This window comes from Eptatretus burgeri, chromosome 7 (assembly GCF_056783735.1).
Source record: "Eptatretus burgeri isolate ZD-2024b chromosome 7, Ebu_testis_v1, whole genome shotgun sequence".
In the NCBI taxonomy this organism is placed as follows: domain Eukaryota; kingdom Metazoa; phylum Chordata; class Myxini; order Myxiniformes; family Myxinidae; genus Eptatretus; species Eptatretus burgeri.
Genome location: NC_140967.1, coordinates 1,078,961 through 1,104,948, shown reverse-complemented (window position 1 = coordinate 1,104,948; position 25,988 = coordinate 1,078,961). Strand labels below are relative to the sequence as shown.

Below are 25,988 nucleotides of genomic sequence, written 5' to 3'. Positions count from 1 at the left end.
AATCGGTTAGTTGGGTCACTCAAACGAACGAGGCAAAAAAGCGGCTAATGTGCCGGAAGCTCTTCGACGGAGCAAGAAAAATTCCGATTCGTCGTTTCTTCGCCACTTGTGCTATTCCCGTGCCATCAATATATAAAGTTTTGGACACACATCCATACATTTATGCTTGGAGATTTTTTTTTTAAAAAGAAAAAAGAAAAGAAAATCATTCAGATGCCCAAGCTCTGCTCCCTTGTACTCACATCATCAAAACGTGTATGCTTGCACACCTTCAATCTACCTACACAAAAGTGTGCATTTGTAATGTCCCCCTTCATGAGCACGATTTGAGTAGGGTCTTAAAGGCCATTCATTAAACACCACCGTTGTTCAATATGGTCTATTTTTCAGGATAAAATAAATAAATAAATAATGATTAAAAAAAAAAACTCGAAAAACATTTTCCAAGGAGTAATTGCGTCTTTTCTCTTGGAATTGTTGACGGTGACTTGGAAACCAAGCCTCAAGGGCGGTGCACAGTCGAAGTGTTTAAACAACAACAACAACAACAACAACAACAACAACAACAACAACAACAACAACTAGAACTATGGTGTCGATGGCACACCATCGCATATTCCCACGCGCACTGCTTTGTCCCATTAACGCGAGGTGAAATTTTATCTTGCAAAATGGATTGACTATTCTTTTCTATTTGATGTGCTTTATGACCAAAGACTTACGATGTTTACTAAATCAGAAGTCATTGCAAGAATGTCAACATTTCATGAAACATTAATTTAACACTGTCCAGCAATATAGAACTGTGCATCAATTTAATCATAGGAATGAACTGTGTATGATATTAATTATAATTATTCATAATCAATTAGATAAATACAGTAAAACCTGTGACTGTCACTCATGGGGGCCACATGAGTAAGTTCTTTATAAAAGAATTTACCATGTACAATGGTAAATACACTTTAAAAAAAAAAAATCAGCCCCCACGACTCCACCCCCTCTGGCCCGGCCCCGGAGGGTCATATCAAAAATCCGACAGTGTTGTGCACTTCCCCATACATATATCTACTATATCCCAAAGTTTCAAGTTCCTATTTCAAACGGTGTAGGAGGAGTTACAGGGTAAGACAGACAGATGTACGGACAGACGGACAGACGGCGGAGACAATCTCAATATTCCCGCTTTTCTTCGAAAGCATGGGAATAATAAACACAATGTGCAGGGAAGTGAAATTCGCTGCACATGATGTGCAAACACGCAGGGTAAGACGAGTGTTCACTTTTGTCAGTGAGATGTCTAATAAACTGTTACGGCCGTGGAAATTCGCATTACACCATAAAGGGTCCTCAGGTGAGATATATCGGGAAGTTCATGTGTAGTTAGCCCAAACCCGTTGTATAGAGGGAATATATGTGATCCATTCGGGCTGCGATTCTTCAGTTAGTCGTTTTTCTTTTGCCGTCGTTAATTTGGTGCAAGAACAACAACGAACATCGCCATAACCAACATCTGAACGATCACGCCATTCACTACACGACGCCAACAATCACGCCATTCACACCACGACGCCACCTTCCACAACTACGCTACCACATCTTCGCCACTTGCCATTCAACGAGCACCGTGCGGTCACGATCTCCGTGGGCGAATGGGAGGGGCGGAGTGGCAGCGGCGGCCGGGGTGCGAAGGGGCATCTCCCGCCCGAATCTTCCTTCCCTCAACGTACGGCGCGTGGGGAAGAAAACCAACAACGCTTGTGGGATTTTCCCTTCTGCTTTTCCCACGCTTTGGCATGGGGGAGGTGCGATTTGAGCTGGAGGCCAAAGGTGATAAAAAGGTGGGGGCCTGATTTTGGGGGAATAATTCCCTGGCCCTGAGCCAAAAGTGACTTTCTTTGTCCCCCGCACGGTGCGGGGAGGGGGGAACGAGAGGGCATGCCCCTTTTTGGGAAGCTTCCAAAAGGGAGGTGGAGCCAGAAACAGGGCGGAGCAAAGGGCGTAGCCCCGCGCGACAAAAGGAACGGACGAGGAGGGTTCGGGCGGCTTCTTGTTCCAGTCGGGTTCTTCTTGTCGTCGTTTGGCCTTGCTTCTTTGATCCTCGCGCGAGCCCTGGGACCCCGTGAGCGAGCGCGGAAAATAGCGCCAAACAAACCCCGTCCGTTTCCTCAAAACCCCGTCCGTACTGTCGAGCGGACCACACGAGCAACGCGCGGCACGAGCTCGCGGACCACGCCGGAGGGCTCGGAGTTGCGGTCGCAAAGGAAGGACTCGACGCGCCCAGGGAAGTCGCGACTTCATTTCTTTTGGGTTCTGTGTAAACGTGTGTGTGTGGCGCCAGTCCATCAAGTAGAATTGTTAAGTGTTCCTGTGCTCGTGTAAATTATATTCGGTTGTAGCTCTGCATTGTGTCCTTGCTTTTGTTGCATTTTGTCTTGACTGTGAATACGTGCTTGTCTGTGTGTGTAATAAAGTGCTTGCATTGTGTGAACTGTTTCCCGTTTCGCTGCGTCCTTTCCTTTGTTGAAAGTTCCATCTTGCATCACGTAAGGGATTGATAGTGGGTTTCAACATCCCGGTAATTAATCTGAACCGTCGAGGTTGACGATAACTCTGCTCGGTTATCCCTGCAGCACGGAACGAGCCGCTTAAGCGGTTCGTGTCCGAAGTCGACCTGCGGCGAGGTACGATCGCCCGGTCGACCACTCGCGCAGGTACTAAGGTAGGTCGAATTTGGCAAGCAACCCTATCCTGCATGGGTGGGCAATTGGCACGATCATCGTGAGGTTAAACCCCCACCCGTGACTGGCTCCTGGCGGTAGTTCCAGGAGGGTCACGACCGAATTGTCCATTCCGGTGGGCGAAGCGGCCACTATTCGAGTCAAGCAGCCGACCGCACGCCAGACGGGCCAGAATTCGCAACAAAAGAAAGAAGATATCAGCACACCTGACCCTTGGCCGAGGCTTCAGACTTTCAGACTTCGCATACTCACGGGGCTGCACTGTCAAAACGGAATGTCCCACAATATAAAGAAAATAGGATAACATCACGCTTTTTCTTGCAACAAAACATCACATCTTCCAGTCTCCTTGAATATTCGGAAATAAATAACTCCAACCCATCATTTTTGACAGGCTTTTATACTAGCATGAACATACACACAAGCCGAGCTGAAACAAGAATAAATGTGCAATCTTTGCAGCATTCCAAACAGTATTCAATCAAATGTTAATTCGGGTCAAGTCTGATTACTTGGGTTACTCTAAAGGCCAAGCCTCCATTTATTTTCCCATCAGCGTTCGTCTACAAACAAAACAAATCAGAAGACATGAACAAAGCTTTGGAGAAGTTTATTATTCCCGTGCTTTCGAAGAAAAGCAGGAATATTGTGATCGTCTCCGCCGTCCGTCCATACGTCCGTCTGTCCTACCCTGTAACTCCTCCGACACCGTTTGAAATAGGAACTTGAAACTTTGGGATATAGTATATATATATATATATATATATATATATATATATATATATATATATATATATATATATATATATATATATATATATATATATATATATATATATATATATATATATATATATATATATATATATATATATATATATATATATATATATGGAAGTGCACAACACTTTCGGATTTTTGATATGACCCCTAGGGGCCGGGCCAGAGGGGTTGGGGTCATGGGGGTCGATTTAAAAAAAAAATTGTCATAGCTTTTTCAATCAAACATATTCATGAGTTATACATTTAACAACATATTTTTTTTAAACACATGATGATCAGAGGGTGCTTGGGGGGGTAGAGGGTGCTTAGCAGATAGGGGGTCAAAATAGCTCCTCCTATACCGTTTGAGATAGGAACTTGAAACTTTGGGACATAGTAGATATATGTATGGGGAAGTGCACAACACTTTCGGATTTTTGATATGACCCCTCGGGGCCGGGCCAGAGGGGTTGGGGTCATGGGGGTCGATTTAAAAAAAAAATTGTCATAGCTTTTTCAATCAAACATATTCATGAGTTATACATTTAACAACATATTTTTTTAAACACATGATGATCAGAGGGTGCTTGGGGGGTAGAGGGTGCTTAGCAGATAGGGGGTCAAAATAGCTCCTCCTATACCGTTTGAGATAGGAACTTGAAACTTTGGGACATAGTAGATATATGTATGGGGAAGTGCACAACACTGTCGGATTTTTGATATGACCCCTCGGGGCCAGGCCAGAGGGGTTGGGGTCATGGAGGCCGATTTTTTTTAAGTGCATTTACCATTGTACATGGTAAATTCTTTTACAAAGAACTTACTTATATGGCCCCCATGAGTGACAAACAGTCACAGGTTTTACTGTATTTATCAAATTGATTATGAATAATTATAATTAATATTATACACAGTTCATTCCAATGATTAAATTGATGCACAGTTCTCTATTGCTGGACAGTGTTAAATTAATGTTTCATGAAATGTTGACATGCTTGCAATGACTTCGAATTTAGTAAACATAGCAAGTCTTTGATCATAAAGCACCTCAAATAGAAAACAATAGTCAATCCGTTTTGCAAGATAAAATTTCACCTCGCATTAATGGGACAAAGCAGTGCGCGCGGGAATATGCGATGGTGTGCCAGACAATGTTGTTCAAGTTTATTAACATAATCTTCAACACTTTGAACACATGTACGTCAGAGTTTGAAAGCAGTCCGTGTGTGGTCACGACAAGACAACTCGTCAGTGTCACGGCACCAATTTTGAGGCATGTTCAGTCACCATCATAATCATCATCATCGAAAAATTGATGTCTGCGTAACCCTTTCTTCAGACAACCCAACACGACTTCCATCCACCAATAAGGCTGTGTGTATGCCCTTCAGCTGGAGGAAATTTAATGGCAGCTCTGTGTTTAGCACAAACATCACCTGTGGGTGCCATTTTGAACTCCTGCACTCACTTTGCCCTGTGGCAGATTCCACTCAGAGCGAAACTCGCAACACCACTCGTGGGAAATATGAAACTTTCAACAGGAGTAGTTTTTTCCCCTAATAATTAAAGTAGAATCGAGTTAGCATTACTTTTGGCACGACTCTCACATACACAATTCTGAAGTAATAAAGCCAAGAACGCAGGACCTGCCTCATTGGTTGGTAAGTTTGAGCTTTTTAGTGCTTCGGATGATCTAGAACTTCACATGCTCAAGTCAATGGTGAAACAAAGTCCGTATTTTTCTCTTTATGGCTACTGGTTGCGAGGTGGTTATTAATATGTTTTTGTTTATTTTTTCCATTTATGATGACAATGATCGCATTGTCATTGAAAGTAAATTTGCACAATATAGCTTAATTTGGATTTGTTATAATGTTTTGAAATACAGGAATGACTACTGGAGAGTTCATAGAACACCTTACTCACACAGTCTTGAGAAAGAGGACATGGGAAGAGTCTTTTTAAAAGTCTTGCTTTGTTAGTGTAGTCGCTTAAGATGAAAACATTTATTTTGATGACAAAAGTGTCAAACTTGGCATACGGCTTCTTCAGACGATGAAATACAAATTTAGAAGGGGAGCCCGGGCAAGGGATGTTTTTTGTGTTTTTCTAAAGGGAAAGAAAAATCGCGCCAGGGCGATGTGACCATGCCCAAATTGTGCTCTTTTTCCCACTGGAGGATGGGACAACTTGCAACAAAATGGAGGCTTACGCGCGGCTAAGTTGGAAATTCGGTTTTCTCGATCATTTTTGCTCAGAAGAGGCGACCAGCATGACTGTATCGTTACATTTATCAGATTTCGCAAATTAATAAACATTCATTTTGATGGATTTGGAATAATTTGGTCACTCCTTGCATCCTGACCGGTATTGTGTTGCTTTTATCACAGACTGCTGCAGCCCACCGTGCCACTAGTTGTCTGTCAGTGTCGGATAATTCAGTCGAACCAACTGATCTCGACTGCAAGATTGTTGACGGCCCCGCCATTGTACACGCACTACCAACAGCGGCTGTTCGAACCTTTGATGACTACACCTACGAGACTTTCATCCCTTACATTTCGCAACAACTGTCCACTGTGAAAAGGGTAAGACATAGTATGGTATCGGTAAGTCTCAGGCAGCCTGAAGGAGGGTATGCGCGAGAAACGCAGAAAGGGAGAACGATTGAAATTCACCAAGGAAACTCAACTTCCTGCGAAATGGTCCACGTTTCTTGAAGATTCCTCGAATAAGAATGCACTTGTCAACTTTCTGAGCAACGCTGTTCGGCACACTTCGTTCCCCAAGGGCAAGGAAGTACACATCACATCTGGTGAGCGGAAATCAACACGGGATCAATGTACAACAACTTTCTACTCAATTACATCATCAACATTAAATGTTTTCGATATTTCTTGTTTTCCAGGTGTCAACGTGATATCCATTGGAGGTGATCCCATGTCTGATTGTTCTCATGAAGAGGCTGACAAGTCAGATGTTAGTTCATCCGATTGAGTCTCTGGACCATGGGTTTACCCGGATACAAGTCCGTGCAATCGATAGTGATGTCGTCATCATCCTGATTGGACAATTCCACAAGCTTCTGAGTCTCTGTCCGGATCTGGTTCTATGGGTCACCTTCGGAATGGGAAAGAACTTCACGTACTACAAAGTCAACAACATTTGTTCGGAACTTGGATATCGTGCGTCCCGGTGTCCACCAATATTCCACAGCTTGACTGGTTGTGACACCATGTGTGCCTTCATGGACATTGGTAAGAAGATGGCGTACAAGGTATGGATGCACTTTGAGGAAGTGAATGATGTGTTCATGTTCATTTCCGATCACCCGTCTGCAATCTTCACACGAATGAAGCTCCTTTCAAACATATTAAGTAATACATAGTCAAGCTGAATGATCGATCCAGTACCTTATCGTCAGTCAACACCTGCAGAAAAGATCTCTTCTGTCATCACGATAAATGCTCGTTGGATCGAATTCCACCCACACAGGTGAGCTCCAATATTTTTCAGGGTTTGAAAGGTTGACTGTAGAACCGGAAACGAATCCTCAATTAAAATTCTGTTTGTCCAACCCTGAATTTTGGTTGAAGCGCATGTTCTAATACGAAACCTTGACAATATTCCAGGATACCTTGGATCAGCATCTGAAGCGGGCAGTCTATCAGACTGGAATATGGACATGCAGTGAGACCATGCCATTACTTCCGTCGCCAGCAGAATTCGGGTGGCGCAAAGACGGGATTCGATGGTACCCAGTGTGGATTACACTACCGCAAGAGTCAGCTGCTTGCCAAGAACTTCTTAAATGTGGCTGCAAGAAGCCGTGCAGGACTTGCAAATGCATAAAGTCCGATTTGCCATGCAGCAGCTTCTGCAAGTGCCCATGCTACGTGTAAGGTAGGCGAATTCACACACTGATGAACAGCAATATCCAATCAAACCCTATCGTTCACCGATACCAACGGCGTGCACTATGTATTTCATTTGAAATTTATTCAACAAGATAGAATACTTTGACATTATCTGCAAAATGCATAATGTAAAAAAAAGTTGTCAATAATTTTGTGACATACGTCACCGTTACACCACCAAAAAGTACTTTTTGTGAAATCTGGGGTTCGGTTGCCATGGCAACAACGAACAAAATTTGCCATAAAATCGTAATTTCAGATTTTTTTCCCCCCAAGAAGTTCAGGAATCAACAAAGGTCAATATGGGGAAGTTTCCAGAAAAATTAATTTCAAAAAAATTTCAGTGTAGACAATATAGACGTTCTTGTTGCCGTTCCCCCTATATTAAGTTTCCTGCCATTTTAAAGCCATTTTGAACAAAATGCAATTGGGTGAAATATTTTATTGTGAAATTTTATTGTATATCACTAGAAACGTTGAAACAGACGTTAAAATCACCATTTCATCAATATATATATATATATATATATATATATATATATATATATATATATATATATATATTCCTTTTATATGGTGATGCATGCACCCCCTACCCCCCCCCCAATGGCGGCCATCTTGGAAAATGGCTGCAGAAGCCGAGCCATGGGGGGCGTACCCAGGCTCCACTTCTAAAATTGTTCAGTATGGTCACAGGAAATCGGATACCAAGTTTGGTACTTTTGTCAAAAAAATTAATGTTCTGCCATGTTTTGGAGATAAGCGATTCCACTATGTGTGGTCCAAGGATGATCTATATTTCCTAGAAGCCGCGGTTTTCTCTCAATCTTGATTGATTCCCCAACGCTGTGAGCGCGAGCGTTATATTTGAATGGTCGACATAGCAGCTGATTGAGTACAGAAAGGTAGCAGCTGCCCACCACCAACCCCCCCCCCCCCCACTGCAGACTTGGAAAAGATTATGTGCTGGTTTGACAAATAGAATGTCATTCAATCAGAGGGAATCTCAAACTCTCCCCCTTCTCCCAAGAAGAAGTCTCATAAACCCACCAATCTATTTTCATCAGCCACTGGACAAGGTTTGGTCCCTTGAGCTTCTCAAACTCACATCAGTTATAAGCTCCCCTGAGTTGGTCCTGTATCCAGGTGGCCTCCGAGAACAGAGAAGACTGGGCATCCTATGTCATGCGAAGTCCTACCTTGTACCTTGGTCAAGTGAAACTTGAAGACTGACAAGGCTTTTGTCTGCAGCTCTATGGAATATTGCTCTCCCCAAGCTGAAATATTATATATATATATATATATATATATACATATATACATACATATATATATATACATATATACATACATATATATATATACATATATACATATATACATACATATATATATATACATATATACATACATATATATATATATACATATATATATATATATATGGAAACACACACACTACATGGCCAAAAGTATGTGGACACCTGCTTGTCCAACATCTCATTCCAAAATCATGACCATTAATATGGAGTTGGTCACCCCCCTTTTTGCTGAGATAACAGCGTTCACTCTTCTGGGAAGGCTTTCCACTAGATGTTTAACACTGCTGCGGGGATTTGCTTCCATTCAGCTACAAGAGCATTGGTGAGCTCGGACAATGATGGTGGGCGATTATGTCTGGCTCGCAGTCGGCGTTCCAATTCATCCCCGAAGTGTTCAATGGGGTCGAGGTCAGGGCTCTGTGCAGTACAGTCAAGTTCTTCCACACAGACATCGACAGACCATTTCTGTATGGACTTCACTTTGTGCATGGGGGCATTATCATGCTGAAACAGGAAAGGGCCTGCCCCAAACTGTTGCCACAAAGTTGGAAGCACAGAATCGTCCAGAACAGTGTTTCTCAAGGTGGGGCGTGGCAATATTTTGGTGGGGCATGAGGATTCAGAATTAATGAATCAATATATTATCGCTTTCACAGCTTTGCCTTTTGAATACATATGTAGTATATACTGTAGTGTCTCCAAACATGGTGGGCCGTACGATTGTTTTGAAAATCAAAGTGGGGGCGTGGGACAAAACAGGTTGAGAAACACTGGTCCAGAATGTCATTGTATGCTGCAGCATTAAGATTTCCCGTCACTGGAACTAAGGGGCCTAGCCCGAATGAAAAACATCCGCAGACCATTATTCCGCCTCCACCAAACTTTACAGTTGGCACGATGCATTCGGACAGGTAGCGTTCTCCTGGCATCCACCAAACCCAGATTAATCTGTTGGACTGCCAGATGGTGAAGCGTGATTCATCACTCCAGAGAACACGTGTCCATTGCTCCATGTCCAATGGCGGTGAGCTTTCCACCACTCCAGCTGACGCTTAGCATTTCACATGGTGATCTTCGGCTTGTGTGGGGCTGCTCGGCTGTGGAAACGCATTTCATGAAGCTCTCGATGAACAGTGCAAGTGCTGACGTTGCTTCCAGAGTGAGTTTGGAACTCGGTAGTGAGTGTTACATCCGACAACAGATGATTTTTCCACGTACGTGCTTCTGCACTCGGCGGTTCCGTTCTGTGAGCTTGTGTGGCCTACCACTCGCGGCTGAGCTGTTATTGCTCTGAGACATTTCTACTTCACAATAACAGCCTTTACAGTTGACTGAGGCAGCTCTAGCAGGGCAGAGATTTGACAAACTGACTTGTTGGAAAGGTGGCATCCTATGACGGTGCCACGGTGAAAGCCACTGAGGTCTTCAGTACGGCCCATTCTACTGTCAATGTGTCTATGGAGATTGCATGGTTGTGCACTTGATTTTATACACCTGTCAGCAATGGGTATGGCTGAAATAGCCAAATCCACGAATTAGAAGGGGTGTCCACATATTTTTGGCCATGCAGTGTATTTTCAGTCGTGATCAAAAATATTGACACCCTTGTACTTTTGTCAAACAATGCATAATTTCTTTCAGAAAATTGTTGAATTTATAAAATCTTTTTGTTTCCACAGATGTATTTCTTTGGTTTGCAGTGGAACAAAACAAAAAAGCTGAAAAAAAAAATCTTAGCTTATTCCACACAGAAATCTTAAAATGGCCTGGACAATATCATTGGCACCTTTCAGAAGTTGTTTAAAATAATGAGATTTCAAGCAAGTGATTCTCCTTTACTTTGGAATTGAACTCACCTGTGGTGAATTGCAGATGCCTGCGATATAAAAATCACTCATTCAACCAGTTTGAATCGAGAAAAGGAGTCATTCTGCTGTTTTGTGTCACTGTATGTACCGCAATGAGCATGGAGAAAAGAAATAAAACCAGAGAATTGTCTGAGGAGATCAGACACAAGATTGTAGCCAAGCATGGACAATCTCAAGGCTATAAGTCCATATCCAGAGACCTTGATGTTCCTCTGTCCACCATACACAATGTTATCAGGAAGTTTAAGGCCCATGGCACGAAAGCCAACCTCCCTGGACGTGGCCTCAATAGAAAACTTGATCGAAGATTGCAGCGAAGGATTGTTTAAATGGTGGTGAAAGCATCTCGATGAACCACTGAACAGATTCAAGCTGACCTTCAGAAACAAGGTACGACAGTTTCCACGCACACCATCCGTCGCCAACTCAATGAAAGGGGGTTCTATGGTAGGAGATCCAGGAGGACCCCACTGCTGAGAGAGAGAGAGAGAGAGAGAGAGAGAGAGAGAGAGAGAGAGAGAGAGAGAGAGAGAGAGAGAGAGAGAGAGAGAGAGAGAGAAAGAGAGAGAGAGAGAGAGAGAGAGAGAGAGAGAGACAAAAGAAAGCCCACCTGGAGTTTGCCAAAACACACCTGAACTGGAGGGTGTGGTGGAGTCTGCGGGCCTACGGGGAAGGGCATGGTGATGATGCATGGTGGGCGTGATGATGGGAGGAGTGGCCGTGGGGGTCAGTGTATCGGCAAGGGATATGAGGTGTGCGCGCCGCCTGAGGCGTCGTAGTAATGCTGGAGTCGTCCGGCTCGTGCGTGTGCATACGAATAAAGGAGAGCTGCCGGGCAGAGTACGCCCGCGCTCGTACTTGTACAACACAGCCCGGCTCGACTGTCCTTCCGCTCGTGTCTGCCTGCTAAGCATCTTCCATTTCAGTACAGTACAGAAGGGGAGCACTTGGGAGAGTGCAAAACCTCCGCCGCCAATACTGCTGGGTCACTCAAGTGAACCTTGTATCTTATTCATTAAGTATGATGTCAGCAGTGCTGACAGAGTTATAGTTCTTTTCTCCAACATTTTTTTTTTTGGGGGGGGGGGGGTTGGAAATCACTTACAACATGTAAAAAAAAAAATTCTTTTTTTGGAGGGGGGGGGGGGGTTGGAAATCACTTTTGGTGGGGCATGAGGATTCAGAATTAATGAATCAATATATTATCGCTTTCACAGCTTTGCCTTTTGAATACATGTGTAGTATATACTGTAGTGTCTCCAATCATGGTGGGCCGTACGATTATTTTGAAAATCAAAGTGGGGCGTGGGACAAAAAAGGTTGAAACATGTAGAAATGCAAAAAAAAAAAAAAATTCTCTAACAATTTTTTTTTGGGGGGGGGGGCACCAAGTCCAAAATTTAATGCATGATCCTTGGACCATACCTTACACCCCACCAAGTTTCGTCGAAATCCGGAGGAGTTTTTCCGTAATACTGTTCACAAACAAACAAACAAACAGAAAGGGGTGAAAACAGTAACCTCCATCCATCTTCGAAGATGGTGGAGGTTAACAAGCCAAAATCCTTCTGGGAGAATGTCCTGTGCACAGATGAGACCAAATTAGAGCTTTTTGTGAAGCACATCATCTCTATGTTTACAGAAAACAAAATGAAGCCTTCAAAGAAAATAACACTTTCCCTCCAGTCAAACATGGAGGAAGTTCAGTGATGTTTTGGGGTTGCTGTGCTGACTCTGGCACTGGGTACCTTGAATGTGTGCATGGCATCATGAAATCAGGAGATTATCAAGGAGGCATTTTGGAGTGCAATGTTGAACCGAGTGTCAGAAAGCTGGGTCTCTGTCATAGGTCATGGGCCTTGCAGCAGGACAATGACCCCAAACACACTTCAAAAAGTACCCAGGAATGGTTCAATACAAAACGCTGGACTGTTCTGAAGTGGCCAGCAAGGAGTTCAGATCTAAATCCCATTGAACACCTGTGGGGAGATCTGAAAACAGCAGTTTGGAGAAGGCACCCTTCAAATCTGGGAGAACTGGAGCAGTTTGCACAAGAAGAGTGGGCCAAACTGCCAGTAGAGAGGTGGAGGAAGCTCGTTCATGGCTACAGCAAGTGCTTGACTGCAGTTATTTTGTCCAAAGTCTGTGATACCAAATATTAAGTCGAGGGTGTCAATAATTTTGTCCACGCCATTTACTTTTATTTTCTGATTTAAAAGGATATATATATATATATATATATATATATATATATATATATATATATATATATATATATATATATATATATATATATATATATATATATATATATATACATATTAAGTACTGAATAAAAAACAAAGGTTCTGTGATATTAACAGTGAAATAAAGAATTGTGGAGACTAAATACTTGTGTCAATTTAAACCTATTTTTGGAGAAAATTGTGAGTAATTTGAAAAAAGTGCAAGGGTGCCAATATTTTTGGCCACGACGTGTGTGTGCTTGTGTGTGTGCGTGCGTGTGCGTAACCTAAAGCTCTTCACGTAACTGCCACTTCCACAAAGAAGCTGCAACAACAAAAAAATAAATAAACCAATGTCACCCGCAGGGTGACCCGTATCTTGCCAAAAGGTGACCACGTGACTTCTTTAAGGTCACACTGAGGTGAACAGAGCTGCTATCCACCAGGAGCGACTCCTTGAGGAATATCTGCCAACGAGAGATTCCGATGAGAATCGTTCTACAGAGTAACCATGAAAAATATGCTTTGCCTCATAATGTCACCAAATGACGTCATAATGTCTCAAGCTTGACAAATCTAGAAAGCACTCATCGAGGTGTTCAATTTGAGGTACTACACGATATGGTTCCCAAAACTTGAAAATTTGACCTTGGGGTCAAATATGTTTGACCTCAGGTGCTAACCATGAAGGTCAAGGCCAATCGCCACCAAAAATTAATCAGCTGAGCGCCAGACCATGAACTATATTCCCATGAAGTTTGAAGACGATCCGATCAAAATTACTCAAAAAATAAGGGTTTCGTCGACTCCCCTGGTTTGCGACAAAGTGACCTTGACCTTTGACCTTGACCTTCAAAATTATATGCGCTGAAAGGGACCTCTATAGGCCTCTGATATGCGAAGTTACAAAAATTTCCAATGACAACTGTGCTCTGCAGAGTGATTTATACGTGATTACAGACCAAAAAAAAAACAAACAAAAAAAAAAAAACATATGAAGGTCAAGGCCAATCGCCACCAAAAATTAATCAGCTGAGCGCCAGACCATGAACTATATTCCCATGAAGTTTGAAGACGATCCGGTCAAAATTACTCAAAAAATAAGGGTTTCGTCAACTCCCCTGATTTGCGCCAAAGTGACCTTGACCTTTGACCTTGACCTTCAAAATTTTGTGCACTGAAAGGGACCTCTATAGGACTCTGATATGCGAAGTTACAAAAATTTCCGATGATAACTGTGCTCTGCAGAATTTTTTATACGTGATTACAGACAAACAAAAATTAAAATAAAAAAAACATACAAGCTGACTAACATATCTTGCAAAAACTTCGTTTTGGCAAGATAAAAAGTTGCTGTACAATTACAAACATGTTGGCAGCCTCTGTTTTGTCATTCTGATTTCAGTCTTGCTCCCTTTGTTTTTCAATCCTCTGATGCACACCAGTTGCTGAAGGATACATGTGTTCTTCCAGTAACCTCCATCTTGTTAAAACACCCCAAATCCAGCCTTTCTGCTCACCTCCACTCTTTGGTCTCACTTTCTCCTCCTTGTGGAACCACATTCATGAGGTGCTGCAAACTCTTCCTTCCAAAACTTCAAAATGACAGTGCAGCACCACCTCATGTAATCCTCCATCTCTACCCCCTATGAACTCTCCGTTAACCAACCCACCCCCCCCCACCCTACTCAGCTCTCACACTCACATATTTCTCTCGGTTCTTGTTTCTTTAATCATTCACTCACTCCCTTGCTTGTTACGTCCCAATAACTATCTGCACATTGCCTTCCTTTCCTCCATCACATGGCCTGCAACGAGCCTCGACTTCTTACATATTCATTCAATACGCGCCTGTCGGTTCGACGCTGTGTCCGCTCCATGAATCCATCTCCAAAGCCTCCGATCGTGATCCTTCATGTCTGGATGTTGAATTTCTTGCTGATCAGCCATATATATATATATATATATATATATATATATATATATATATATATATATATATATATATATATATATATATATATATATATATATATATATATATATATATATATATATACACACACACACACACACACACACACACACACACACACACACACACACACACACACACACACACACACACACACACACACACACACACACACACACACACACACACACACACACACACACACACACACACACACACACACACACACACACACACACACACACACACTTTTACCCAAAAGTAAAAGACTAAAAACATGTTCCACTATTGATGAGAGAGCTAACATGAACCCTAACGTTCCTCAGCCAAAGTGAAAGGAACAACCACGGTCCACAATGCTACAGCTATCACAAGGCGACACACGCAGGCTGAATGTGAACTCTTGAGGAAGCAATGCTTAATCCACTGTGACAGATGTGCAGGCACCAAACACAATTGACGAAAGCGGAACACAAATACACAACTCCAAGATAGAACCTCAACTTCAGCGTGGAGACAAAACGGGCTTCTGCACTATTTTCTCCAGATACCCATTCTGGCTACGTCGATTAATCGACCATCAAGGAAACAGCTGATGGCAAGGGCAGAGGAAGACCCTAAAAAGAAAGCGAGGTAGAAGTGCAGCGTGAAGAATTTCCACGGTAAGGAAGGCAGGATGTGGCACGGAGAGTTCTCCTGTGGCCCGACACCCCATTCTATTCCTGGCATGCCCCCACTCGGAAATTACCGGAGAGATTGAACAGCCGGCAAACGTTCCCTTTGGTTAATGAAGAGACCCCAGCAAGGCAGAGACGGCTCCGATTGCCTGGGGTCTCGCACCGGAAGGAGTCGATGATTTTGAGAGTTTATCATTCGTTTAAAGCTGAACAACAAACAGTTATTAAAATATTCCTAGCTGTGACATCGAATGGATTGAAAGCAATCAAAATAAAACTATTTGCAATGCGTACAAGGAAAGTTACAGCGATGAAAATAGCCATTCTGTGGCGAGGTGAAGAGCAATATCTGATTCAAAGGGCACAACCACAGGCATGTAAAACAATGCTTCATTATCCTGCTTTATTGTGCATGTGTGATTAAAAAAAGGAAAGCAAGGCTTAACGTCGGACAACAACGTTCGAACAAGTGAACAAAGTGGGTCTGCAATCATACCTTCATGTTTTCAACTCAGAGTGGATAACAGGAGAACGGGTTTCTCACGACCTAGACGAGAACCAACATGGATAAAATTAATTAATAATTACTCCATCATATTCAGACAGAAATTTATCTAAATGGACACTGAAGGGGGCACACGGGGTCACTTGTTCAAACAAATCGTAACTCTGTACCAATCACAGTATTTCTCTGGAAAACAAAGGAATTTGAAATTTCTCCTCAAGCACATGAACACCGCGTGGTACGTGCAACACGTACAATCGCCGAGTGTATGGGCCGAACACTTTGCTGTAGTCAACAGGTCAGTGGTCTCTCTGTTTTCTTACAACTTATTTGTGGACTTGCACCCTCTGCCCCCTCCGTGCTTTATCCACTCCGCACCCACCCCACCTCAGGTATCTGCAGGACACACACAGTCCACTAGCAACCCCCTCCTGGAAAAACTAATTTATTCCTCTTTCCCCCCCCCCAATTTGTGGAACCACCCTCCACACTCAATATCATCCTTTCCTCCAGGTCTTTAAGACCGCTGTTCACCGTAATTTCAGGTCATCCCCCATCCAAAATCATGATCTTTTCTACACAACTTAAACCAACCTATATCCATCCCAAAATTTTGCTTTCATGTCCATATTGTCCACACTTTGCGTTCTGCCTTACCTCTCCATCTACTTTCTCCCTCCGCCCTGTTTTGGTGTTTTCCCCTTTCTCCTGCTGTTCCCTTTGTTGTGTCGTGTTCTGATTACCTCTACCACCGAAGGTGAAGGAAGATATGTTTTCACCCCCTTCTGTCTATTTGTGTGCACAATATCTCAAAAAGTTGTGGAGGGATTCGGATGAAACTTGGTGGACATGTCGGATGTGTGATGAGGAAGAATTGATTCGATTTTAGTGAAGATCCGAATCCGGATCTGCATACGAGAATTATTTAATTCCGAAAGCGATTCTTCACCATTGAAAGAAAGGGCCAAAAACGATATATTACTGTATAGCATGACATTTCAAACATGTATTGGGCCCGATACGTTCACGCAGATCAGGCATTACGTGGCAGAGGTACGCACTCCACCGAGTGCCCTTCTAGTTTTATTCTGTCATCGTGGAGATAAGGAATAGACCGTGCACGTATTACTGATAGAACAAAGAATGAAGCTTAAATCACGATCACAAAACTTGCTTGGTTCCACACCAGGTGACACCACAATGAAACATGGTGACTGCCCGATCAGATGAGGGAAAATAAATATACCTTCAATAAAAACACAGCGATGTCGAGCAATGTCTGCAGAGAACACCAACATCAGAGGAAACTAGAAGGGTACTTGGAAGAGTACATAGCTCTGCAAAGCTGAACGGTTTACGCTTTGTATTCCACCACCGATGGGCCGAATCCAGATTTGGACCTGAACCAAAATGTAATCGGCTCATTCTTGTCACCTCAACAACTCGTCCACAACTTTTTGAAATATCTTGCTATATAGTTTTGGTCCGATCTCCCAACGGTGAAGAATCATTTTAAAAATTAAAAAAAAATTCTCGTATCCAGACGTGGATCTTTCCCAAAATCAAACCAATTCATCCTTGTAACACGCCTAACGTGTCCACCAAGTTTCCTCCAAATCCGTCCATAACTTTTTGGGATATCATGCTATATATAGTTATTGGTGCCATCTCTCAATGGTGAAGAATCACTTTTTAAAGTTGGAGTCTCAAGATCAGGATCTTCACCAAAATCTAATAATTTCGTCCTCGTCACACACCCAAACTCTTCACCAAATTTCGTCCGAATTCATCCACAACTTTTTGAGATATCCTGCAAACAAACAAGCAAACAGATGGGTGAAAACATAACCTCCGTCCATCGCAGATGGCAGAGGTAATAAAATGAAGCACGAGGAGAAACAGAAGCACGTGTCGTCATAAACTGTCCCTCCATGCACCACTCCACTTTCCCATCACTTTCAAACTTGTCAAAAAATGAAAAGCAAAACAATCCATCCCTCCATCACCATCAAGTAAATCAGCAGAGTGCAAAACAGCAGAGAGACTCCCAAAGGGAGGGGGGGGAATGCACGGGAGAGGGCAGGGGGAGTGGAAATCCAAAGAAAAGGAGGGAACAAACCAAAGAGGAGTGTAGTATCACAGGTGAGTCGCTGTTTTCTAGCACCTTCTCTTATGATCCTTCTCACGATGCTCTTTCATCCTTCCATCCTGCTTTAGAGCCTTCAGGATGTACACATTCTTCAAGCAATCTCCTCGTAAACCTCGCAAAACTCCGGCTCCACACTCACCTCCACCACCTTGCTCCTCTTCTTCAGTCTGTTAAATCAAACTCTTTTCATCCAAGGATTCATATCGTTACCCTCATAACAAAAGGGCCTAAGCTTCATCAACAAATAAAATAACTGAGGCACTTTTGTTATGAGGGTGACGATATTGACAATGCATCACCACCTTTGATTATTTTCTATCCCTACCCATCCCTGATGAACCCACAACTTTTATCTGCAGGTTGAAATGTTTCTTTACCTCTCCTGTAAATTCAGTGACAAATGTAAAATCTGATGTCATGTCTCGGTGTTGGTCGACGACTCCACCATTGGTGCATTTCCTTCTACCCTGTGACATACACTGTTCTCTGATCGAGAGGGAGTGGGGGAATAGGTGATGTAATTTTTGAATGACCCCAAGGAGGGAAGGTGAGGTCTGATGAGGAGGGTAGGTGAGGTCTGATGAGGTGGGTATGTGAGGTCCGATGAGGTGGGAAGGTGAGGTCCGATGAGGTGGGAAGGTGAGGTCCGATGAGGAGGGTAGGTGAGGTCCGATGAGGAGGGTAGGTGAGGTCCGATGAGGAGGGTAGGTGAGGTCCGATGAGGAGGGTAGGTGAGGTCCGATGAGGAGGGAAGGTGAGGTCCGATGAGGAGGGTAGGTGAGGTCCGATGAGGAGGGTAGGTGAGGTCCGATGAGGAGGGTAGGTGAGGTCCGATGAGGAGGGTAGGTGAGGTCCGATGAGGAGGGTAGGTGAGGTCCGATGAGGAGGGTAGGTGAGGTCCGATGAGGAGGGTAGGTGAGGTCCGATGAGGAGGGTAGGTGAGGTCCGATGAGGAGGGTAGGTGAGGTCCGATGAGGAGGGTAGGTGAGGTCCGATGAGGAGGGTAGGTGAGGTCCGATGAGGAGGGTAGGTGAGGTCCGATGAGGAGGGTAGGTGAGGTCCGATGAGGAGGGTAGGTGAGGTCCGATGAGGAGGGTAGGTGAGGTCCGATGAGGAGGGTAGGTGAGGTCCGATGAGGAGGGTAGGTGAGGTCCGATGAGGAGGGTAGGTGAGGTCCGATGAGGAGGGTAGGTGAGGTCCGATGAGGAGGGTAGGTGAGGTCCGATGAGGAGGGTAGGTGAGGTCCGATGAGGAGGGTAGGTGAGGTCCGATGAGGAGGGTAGGTGAGGTCCCATGAGGAGGGTAGGTGAGGTCCGATGAGGAGGGTAGGTGAGGTCCCATGAGGAGGGTAGGTGAGGTCCCATGAGGTGGGAAGGTGAGGTCCCATGAGCAGGGAAGGTGAGGTCCCATGAGCAGGGAAGGTGAGGTCCCATGAGCAGGGAAGGTGAGGTCCCATGAGCAGGGAAGGTGAGGTCCCATGAGCAGGTGGCAGGGGAGGGGGGGGAAAGAGTCGATTTAGAAGGGGGAGGAGCCGATTGAGGAGGAGGGAAGCCGATTGAGGAGGGGAGGAGCCGATTGAGGAGGAGGGAAGCCGATTGAGGAGGGGGGAAGCCGATTGAGGAGGAGGGAAGCCGATTGAGGAGGGGAGGAGCCGATTGAGGAGGAGGGAAGCCGATTGAGGAGGGGAGGAGCCGATTGAGGGGGGAATAATAAAAGCGCGCAGATCGTGAGAGGAAGCAGCAGAAAGATCTTGTTGCCAAAAAATACAAATATATTGATACATTGATGTGTATATATTAAATATAAATATAAACCGTTATTTGATCGGCACAAAGGAATGACGATGGTTTGACGGGAAGGAGGAGAGAGAGAGAGAGAGAGAGAGAAAATGGTCGCGGAAGGCGCCCGTGGCCGCCGTCGCACAGCTTGGCCCAGACCGCACCCCAGGCCTGCAGCCAAAACCAGGCCGGCCACGGGCGCCTTGCTCGCTCCGAATCGTGCATTGGAATCGCAACAAGTCGGCGGTCGGATCGAGTCCATTCTCACCTGCGAACAGCGAGGGATCCAACCGAGCGAAGCAAATTGTGGACGAGGAAGAAGAGGAGGTGGAGACGGGAGACCGTCCCGCCGAGTCCGGCGCCACAGCTCGCTGGGCGCCGCGTTTCACCTCGAACTCGGCCACATGTCTGTGTCCCTCTCACAACCGTCGAGCTGTGCGAAAACGCGCGTCAGCCCCTCAAACCCACAAACGAACGCGCTGAACTAACAGCGATAGCTTCAAGATCAGCGCGCGCAGGGGGCGGAAGGGGCGTGGTCTCGGCGCGCGCGCAGGGGGCGGAAGGGGCGTGGTCTCGGCGCGCGATCCTCGTCCCTTCACGTGCAGCTCCTCCCCCACTTCCGCTCTTGCGCGCCGCCACACACACACACACACACACACACACACACACACACACACACACACACACACACACGCGCACACACGCACTCTCCCATGTTGTTGTTTCACCATGCACGTCTGATAACATCTTATCTTCTGGCAAAACCTGCACCTCGTCGTGTGTGTGTGTGTGTGTTTGTGTTAGTGTGTGTCACCAACTCGCACACACGAACAACGCTCCGAGGGTTTCCAAACGAAGGTTTTCATTCTAACCGTGTTTAACAAAAGGTAATAAAGCGCGAACCGTTCGGCTCGGGTGTCCCACTCGCTTGTATAAATCGGCGGAGGTTCACATCGTGAGACTTGGTGGAGATTTACATCGGGATTACCGGTTCAACACGAACGAGCGACGAATTATCGACGTTGCGTCAAAACGTTTACACTTCCCGGATGTGACGTCATGGGCACCGCTGATTGGTTGGGAGCTGTAACCCACCCTCACCCTCTTACCGTTTTTTTTTCTTGTTGATGAATACGCGAAAAAACCGCGCATGCGCAGAAGAGTAGTGTGGCCGCGGGCGCCATTTTGAAGAGCCGAGCTGGTGATGACGCGATCAAAAGGAAGAACGACGATGACATTCGGCGGCTTGCCGGATGTCGGATCAACATCATCCCGGCTTCGCTGCGAAGGTGGCGGGTTTGGACTTCGGCAAAGGACACGTCGGGACGGCCGTCCCCGGAAACGAGGACCGAGCAGTCGGTGTGACCTTTGTCGGGAGGAGGAGGAGGGGGGAGTGAGGAGCCACTTGTGGGCCGGAAATGGTGTAGCTCCCCGGAAGTGCTTTCTCCGCCATGCTTTCCGAGCTGTTGGAATGTTTTAACCTGCACTGCGCGAATCATTGCACAGTGCTCGCTCCATGCTCTTCTTTAAACCATTTCCACAATATTTTTTTTCTGTAGTTTTTGAATAAACGCCTCATGTCATGAAGGAGACGAAATTTACGGTGTGTGTGTGTGTGTGTGTGTGTGTGTGTGTGTGTGTGTGTGTGTGTGTGTGTGTGTGTGTGTGTGTGTGTGTGTGTGTGTGTATATACACATGTTGTACAGCAATTGCTGTGATGAGACTCCATCTGTGCCCTGCTGCCTCATCAAGTGTGGGGCACATTATACATGTATTTATTAGAAATTGGGCAATTTCAAAGGGATTTGATGGAGGTGTTTGAGATAATGAAAGGTGTGGGCCATGAAAGTGCAGATGGGTTTTTGTGTGATTGGACCAGAGACCACAACCTGAGTTAAGATCATGGTAAGGCAAAGGTCTTTCAGAGCAGTTAATGGATCCAACAGTTTCCCTGGAAAGGTAGTGGCAACAGAGTACTAAATTTAAACTGGAACTTGAAGATTGTGCTGATAGATTTAAACTGGAATTGGATTGGTACATAGAAGTGTTGGTACAGGGATATTGACAGGAACGGGGGGGGGGGGGGGGTAGTTTCTGTCTGGATTGGCGATCGTGTACCTGTATCATGATTGTGATGTTTGTGAAAGGGTCTCGTCCAAAGGTGATTGCTTTGTCGGTCTTCATTTCTCTCTCACTCCCTGTTCATTCCCCAAGAAACAAATCTGGTGGTGTCCCACTGTCTTCTTCCTGCCGAGTGAAACTCGAGTGATTGAGTGGTGTTTCAGTGCAGGCATTATGGGTGAAATGACGTGTGTCCAAATTCCTCGTTACTGCAGGTTTATCTTGAATATCATGAATGATTACTTTAACTAGGAATTCAGAAAAAGTGATCCTCAAGCCTCAACATTGCCCAACCTTCTCACCATTAATACTACTCACCTTTCCTCTTTAAGATAACAAACAGCTATATTACAGCATCATGCTAATCTCTTTTCCTCATCCTCTCTAAAGTGATCAGTTCGTTTGGTTTCACTTGCAAGTCCGTCCCAACTAATGGAATTCAGGATTCCATGTATTGCTTGATCACCAACTTCTTCAGAAAAGACTCACCCCCACCCCCACCCATTCGCATGCTTGTGCAAGTTATTGAGAGAGATCTCTGGAATCTTTCACTTTCATCTGGGAACCGTGTGCACCATGACCCTCATTACCAACGCTTCTACATTTGCATTCCTGATTGAGACAAAGTTTCATCTCCTGGAATTTCACCGTTCATTCTGCAGATTCAAAGTGTTGTGTGCATATGTAATTTATAAATATATAAACAGAGAAAAACCTTAACCACTATTTTTTTTTTAATATACCTTGTTGAGTCTTGTATGACAGCTAACACACAACACACAGCAAGGGGGGCATTAGACAAGAGGGGCGGGAGAGGGAAGGACAAAACTGGGGAACAGAGACATTAGATCTGTGGGAGAGGGATGAGGTGGGGAACACAGTGGGGGGGGGTATTACAAGATGGACATTACAGGGACTTTCAGGAAGGAAAGCAGGGAATTTGAAGGAAGTGGGTTTGGGGTGGATTAACGGGAGTAGAAAAGATCAAGGATTTGGATGGGGGATTTGGATTTATACAAAAGATCAAGGATTTGGATTTCTACATATCAGAGGTGGTGGTGAATAGCTGTTTTGAAGGCCTGGAGGGAAGAAAGGGATTGAACAGAGTGAGGGAGTTTATTCCAAAGGCATGAAAAAAAGAGGAATGAAAGAGTGAAGGTGAGCAGTGATTTGTGATTTTGGTAGTTTTACCAGAAGGGGGTTGTTGGCGGAACTTGAGCACCCTGCGGAAATATGGTGGGGACAAATCGCAGACACAGCAGGGGGTGGGGGGTGGGGGTGAGACCGAAGACAGCAGGGGGGGGGGGGTGCTTCACGTGCTTTCGCCCTCTTTTTGATAAAGTGGTTTATTAAAGCTTAAAAGAAAATGACAATATTCAAATCAAACAAGTTCTTTATTTAAGAATTCATCAAGCTAACAAACAAGCATGAAAACGGAACAAACAAACATGATCGAGTGGTTGGACCTTGTTACATGTCGTCGTCGTCGTCGGATTCGTCATCTTCTTTCAGAGATTCCTGTAAAACAGAAAACTTGTCACGGGAACAGCAGTGTAACTTCTTCAGTGAGTCAATTTCAACTGCCATACTGACAATTTGGTGAAAAAGAAAAGGGAAGCAAAGGTGAAAAACCTTTCCCTCATCCTATCCCCCACCCCCTACCCTTTCCAACTACGGGTGCCATATGTAGATAAACATACTGTATACAAATGTGCTCTTGATAGACTACACTTCAAGGTGCAATTCACTCTATCACCAGATGAGTTTTTGGGAAATACAAACATGACATCTTTAATGGAGTGATGGTAATTTGATAAACGAGCAATTAAGCACCAAATGAACATTCACATTAAAATCAAGTCAAGCACATTCCTCGACTACCAAATGTTTTTTTGTTTGTTTGTTGTATGCGCAGTCTCGGCTCATGGAGGAGAAAGAACACAATGGATCAGGACGTAACAGAATGAAAAGAGCAGCAGAAAGAGGGGGATGGAGGAACACCAACTGTGGGGTTGAACAAAATTGAGGGAGACTTGGCCAAATAAGGGATGTGGGGAAGAATGAGGAAGGGGAGGACATGGGGTGGACCAGATGGATACAACCATAAACTCTCAAATCACTGAAGTGGAAAGAAAAACTGGAAATTTTGGAAAGGAGATGTTCTTGTGGGGGCTTAGGGGGTAGAAAAGATCATGGTTATGTATGGGGTCGATCTGAAATGGTGGTGAGTAACCGTCTTGAAGCCCGAGAGGGAAAAGTGAGATTGAAGAGAACATGAAAGTTGGACCACACAGGTGGGGAAAAAAAGAAAGAACGAATGATGCAGGACTTGGGAGTTTCACCAGAAGGGGGTTGCTGGCAGACCATCTGCAGCCTGCAGAAACTTAGAGGTGTGTGGGGGGGGGGTTGATAAAACACAGAAAGAGCAGAGGGTGCAAGACCAAAACAGAGGCGGTAAAAGACAGAGACCATCAACCTGTCTCCAATAGGGAAGTGATAAGCCCATAGACAAAGCTTCATCATGGGAGATTCCAATAATCTTAAAGGTCTTGGTTTCCATGGTGTCGATATGAGGCAGGGGAGCAAACCCAGATGGGAGAGCAGTATTCCGTCAAGCTCTGGATTAGGCCTTGTAGGTGGTGGATAGGAGTTCAGGTGTGCCAAGGAATGAATGAACAGAGGATGCCCAGTCAGTAGCTGGTTTTGAAGGCCAACTTAGATATATGGTTTGCCCAAAAAAGATCATGGCTGATCGACCCAGGATTTTAATGACTGAACTTCCTCAAGAGGTTTGTTAAGAAAGGATGGTCCAGCAAACCCTCCTATATACTTTCAGACAGAGAGAGAGAGAGAGAGAGAGTTTTTGATTGACTCCTGGAGTTTATCTGAGCAGGATTATTGGAATTTGGATTTGTCATTCATTCCACTTTCCTGTCATTTAGAATGGAAAGACATTCCAAGAGTTTGACCAACTTCATTGTGATCTCATTTCTGATATTGAGGGCCTCCATCCATTGTTGGGAGAATTGGAGCAGTATATCTAATGTCGTGACCAAGTCTGAATCAGAATTGATGATCTGAGTTGAGGCCATTGGAGAAAAGGAAGGATTTGATGTGAACTGTGATGATGGATTACATGACCGAGCAGATGATTGGCAGTAAGCCGATAGGTTAAGAGGGTTGTTGTTTTTTTGTTTTTTTTACACCTTTTTATGCAATGTAGTGATGTTGGCCAGCTTCTACGAAGATGGAAGATGACCAAGGGAAAATGACGGTGTAAATGGCAGAAAGAGGAAGTGCATGAACAGCAGAGAAGATTTTTTTTGGAACATGTCCTCAGGCTGTCTGGTCCAGTTGCAGAGTCAGAGTTGAGGGTTGGCAGAAACCTCTCCACATTCTCAGGTGCAAATTCAAAAGAATCCATGACAGAAAGATGGGTGCCAAAAGTAAGAGGTTGGGGACAGGATTTGGAAGCAAACAGAATTGAGACATTCGGCCTATTCACGAGCAGAGTTGGGTGTGGTGCCATTTGAAGTGAGGGAAGGCATGAAAGGGGAGCATACACCAGAGGCAAACTTATCAAGGTATCACCAGGTTTTAGAGGAGGGACACAAGTTTGAAAGTTCAATCTTGAGGTTGGACAGATGGTTCTGACCTCAAAGTTCAATGTGACACAAGCTTATCATGAGCCTTGTGAAATGACACATGAAAGATTAAATCCCTCTGTCAAGCACTCTTTCCATGTTCCATTGTGGCTCAACATCATGTAAAAAGACCACCTTCTCCCATAGCTGGCCAAGCTAATGTTCTTGTACACCTCAGAGTGAGATGCAACTTGACAAGCTGTCGGCTTCTTTGGCCTCATGACAACAGATTTGTACTTTGAGGTTCGTAGCATCTTTGCAGCGAGCCCCCAAAGACTGAGTTACACTTGCTTCCTATGGAAAC

The 25,988-nt window shown here is 44.6% G+C and overlaps 2 protein-coding genes across 13 annotated transcripts in view; both read right to left on the bottom strand.

Moving 5' to 3' along the window:
* ARID4A (AT-rich interaction domain 4A) overlaps positions 1–21,488 on the bottom strand; it is a 126,835-nt gene extending 105,347 nt beyond the window's left edge. The window contains exons 1-4 of one of the 12 annotated variants that reach the window (XM_085887199.1): positions 20,188–20,507; positions 18,112–18,308; positions 16,248–16,388; positions 15,984–16,034 (exon numbers count right to left, since the gene is read on the bottom strand). In XM_085887199.1, coding sequence (XP_085743325.1) covers positions 15,984–15,989 — 6 coding nt within the window. In that variant the 5' untranslated portion in view covers positions 15,990–16,034; positions 16,248–16,388; positions 18,112–18,308; positions 20,188–20,507. Of the gene's footprint in view, positions 1–15,983; positions 16,035–16,247; positions 16,389–18,111; positions 18,309–20,187; positions 20,511–21,028 lie in introns of those variants that run through there. The other 11 variants (XM_085887201.1, XM_085887200.1, XM_085887204.1 and 8 more) reach the window with 11 other exon arrangements.
* Positions 21,489–23,415: 1,927 nt separating this feature from the next.
* PSMA3 (proteasome 20S subunit alpha 3) overlaps positions 23,416–25,988 on the bottom strand; it is an 87,135-nt gene continuing 84,562 nt past the window's right edge. The window contains exon 11 of the mRNA XM_085887210.1: positions 23,416–23,558. Within this exon, the coding sequence (XP_085743336.1) occupies positions 23,511–23,558 (48 nt within the window). The 3' untranslated portion in view covers positions 23,416–23,510. The remainder of the gene's footprint in view (positions 23,559–25,988) is intronic.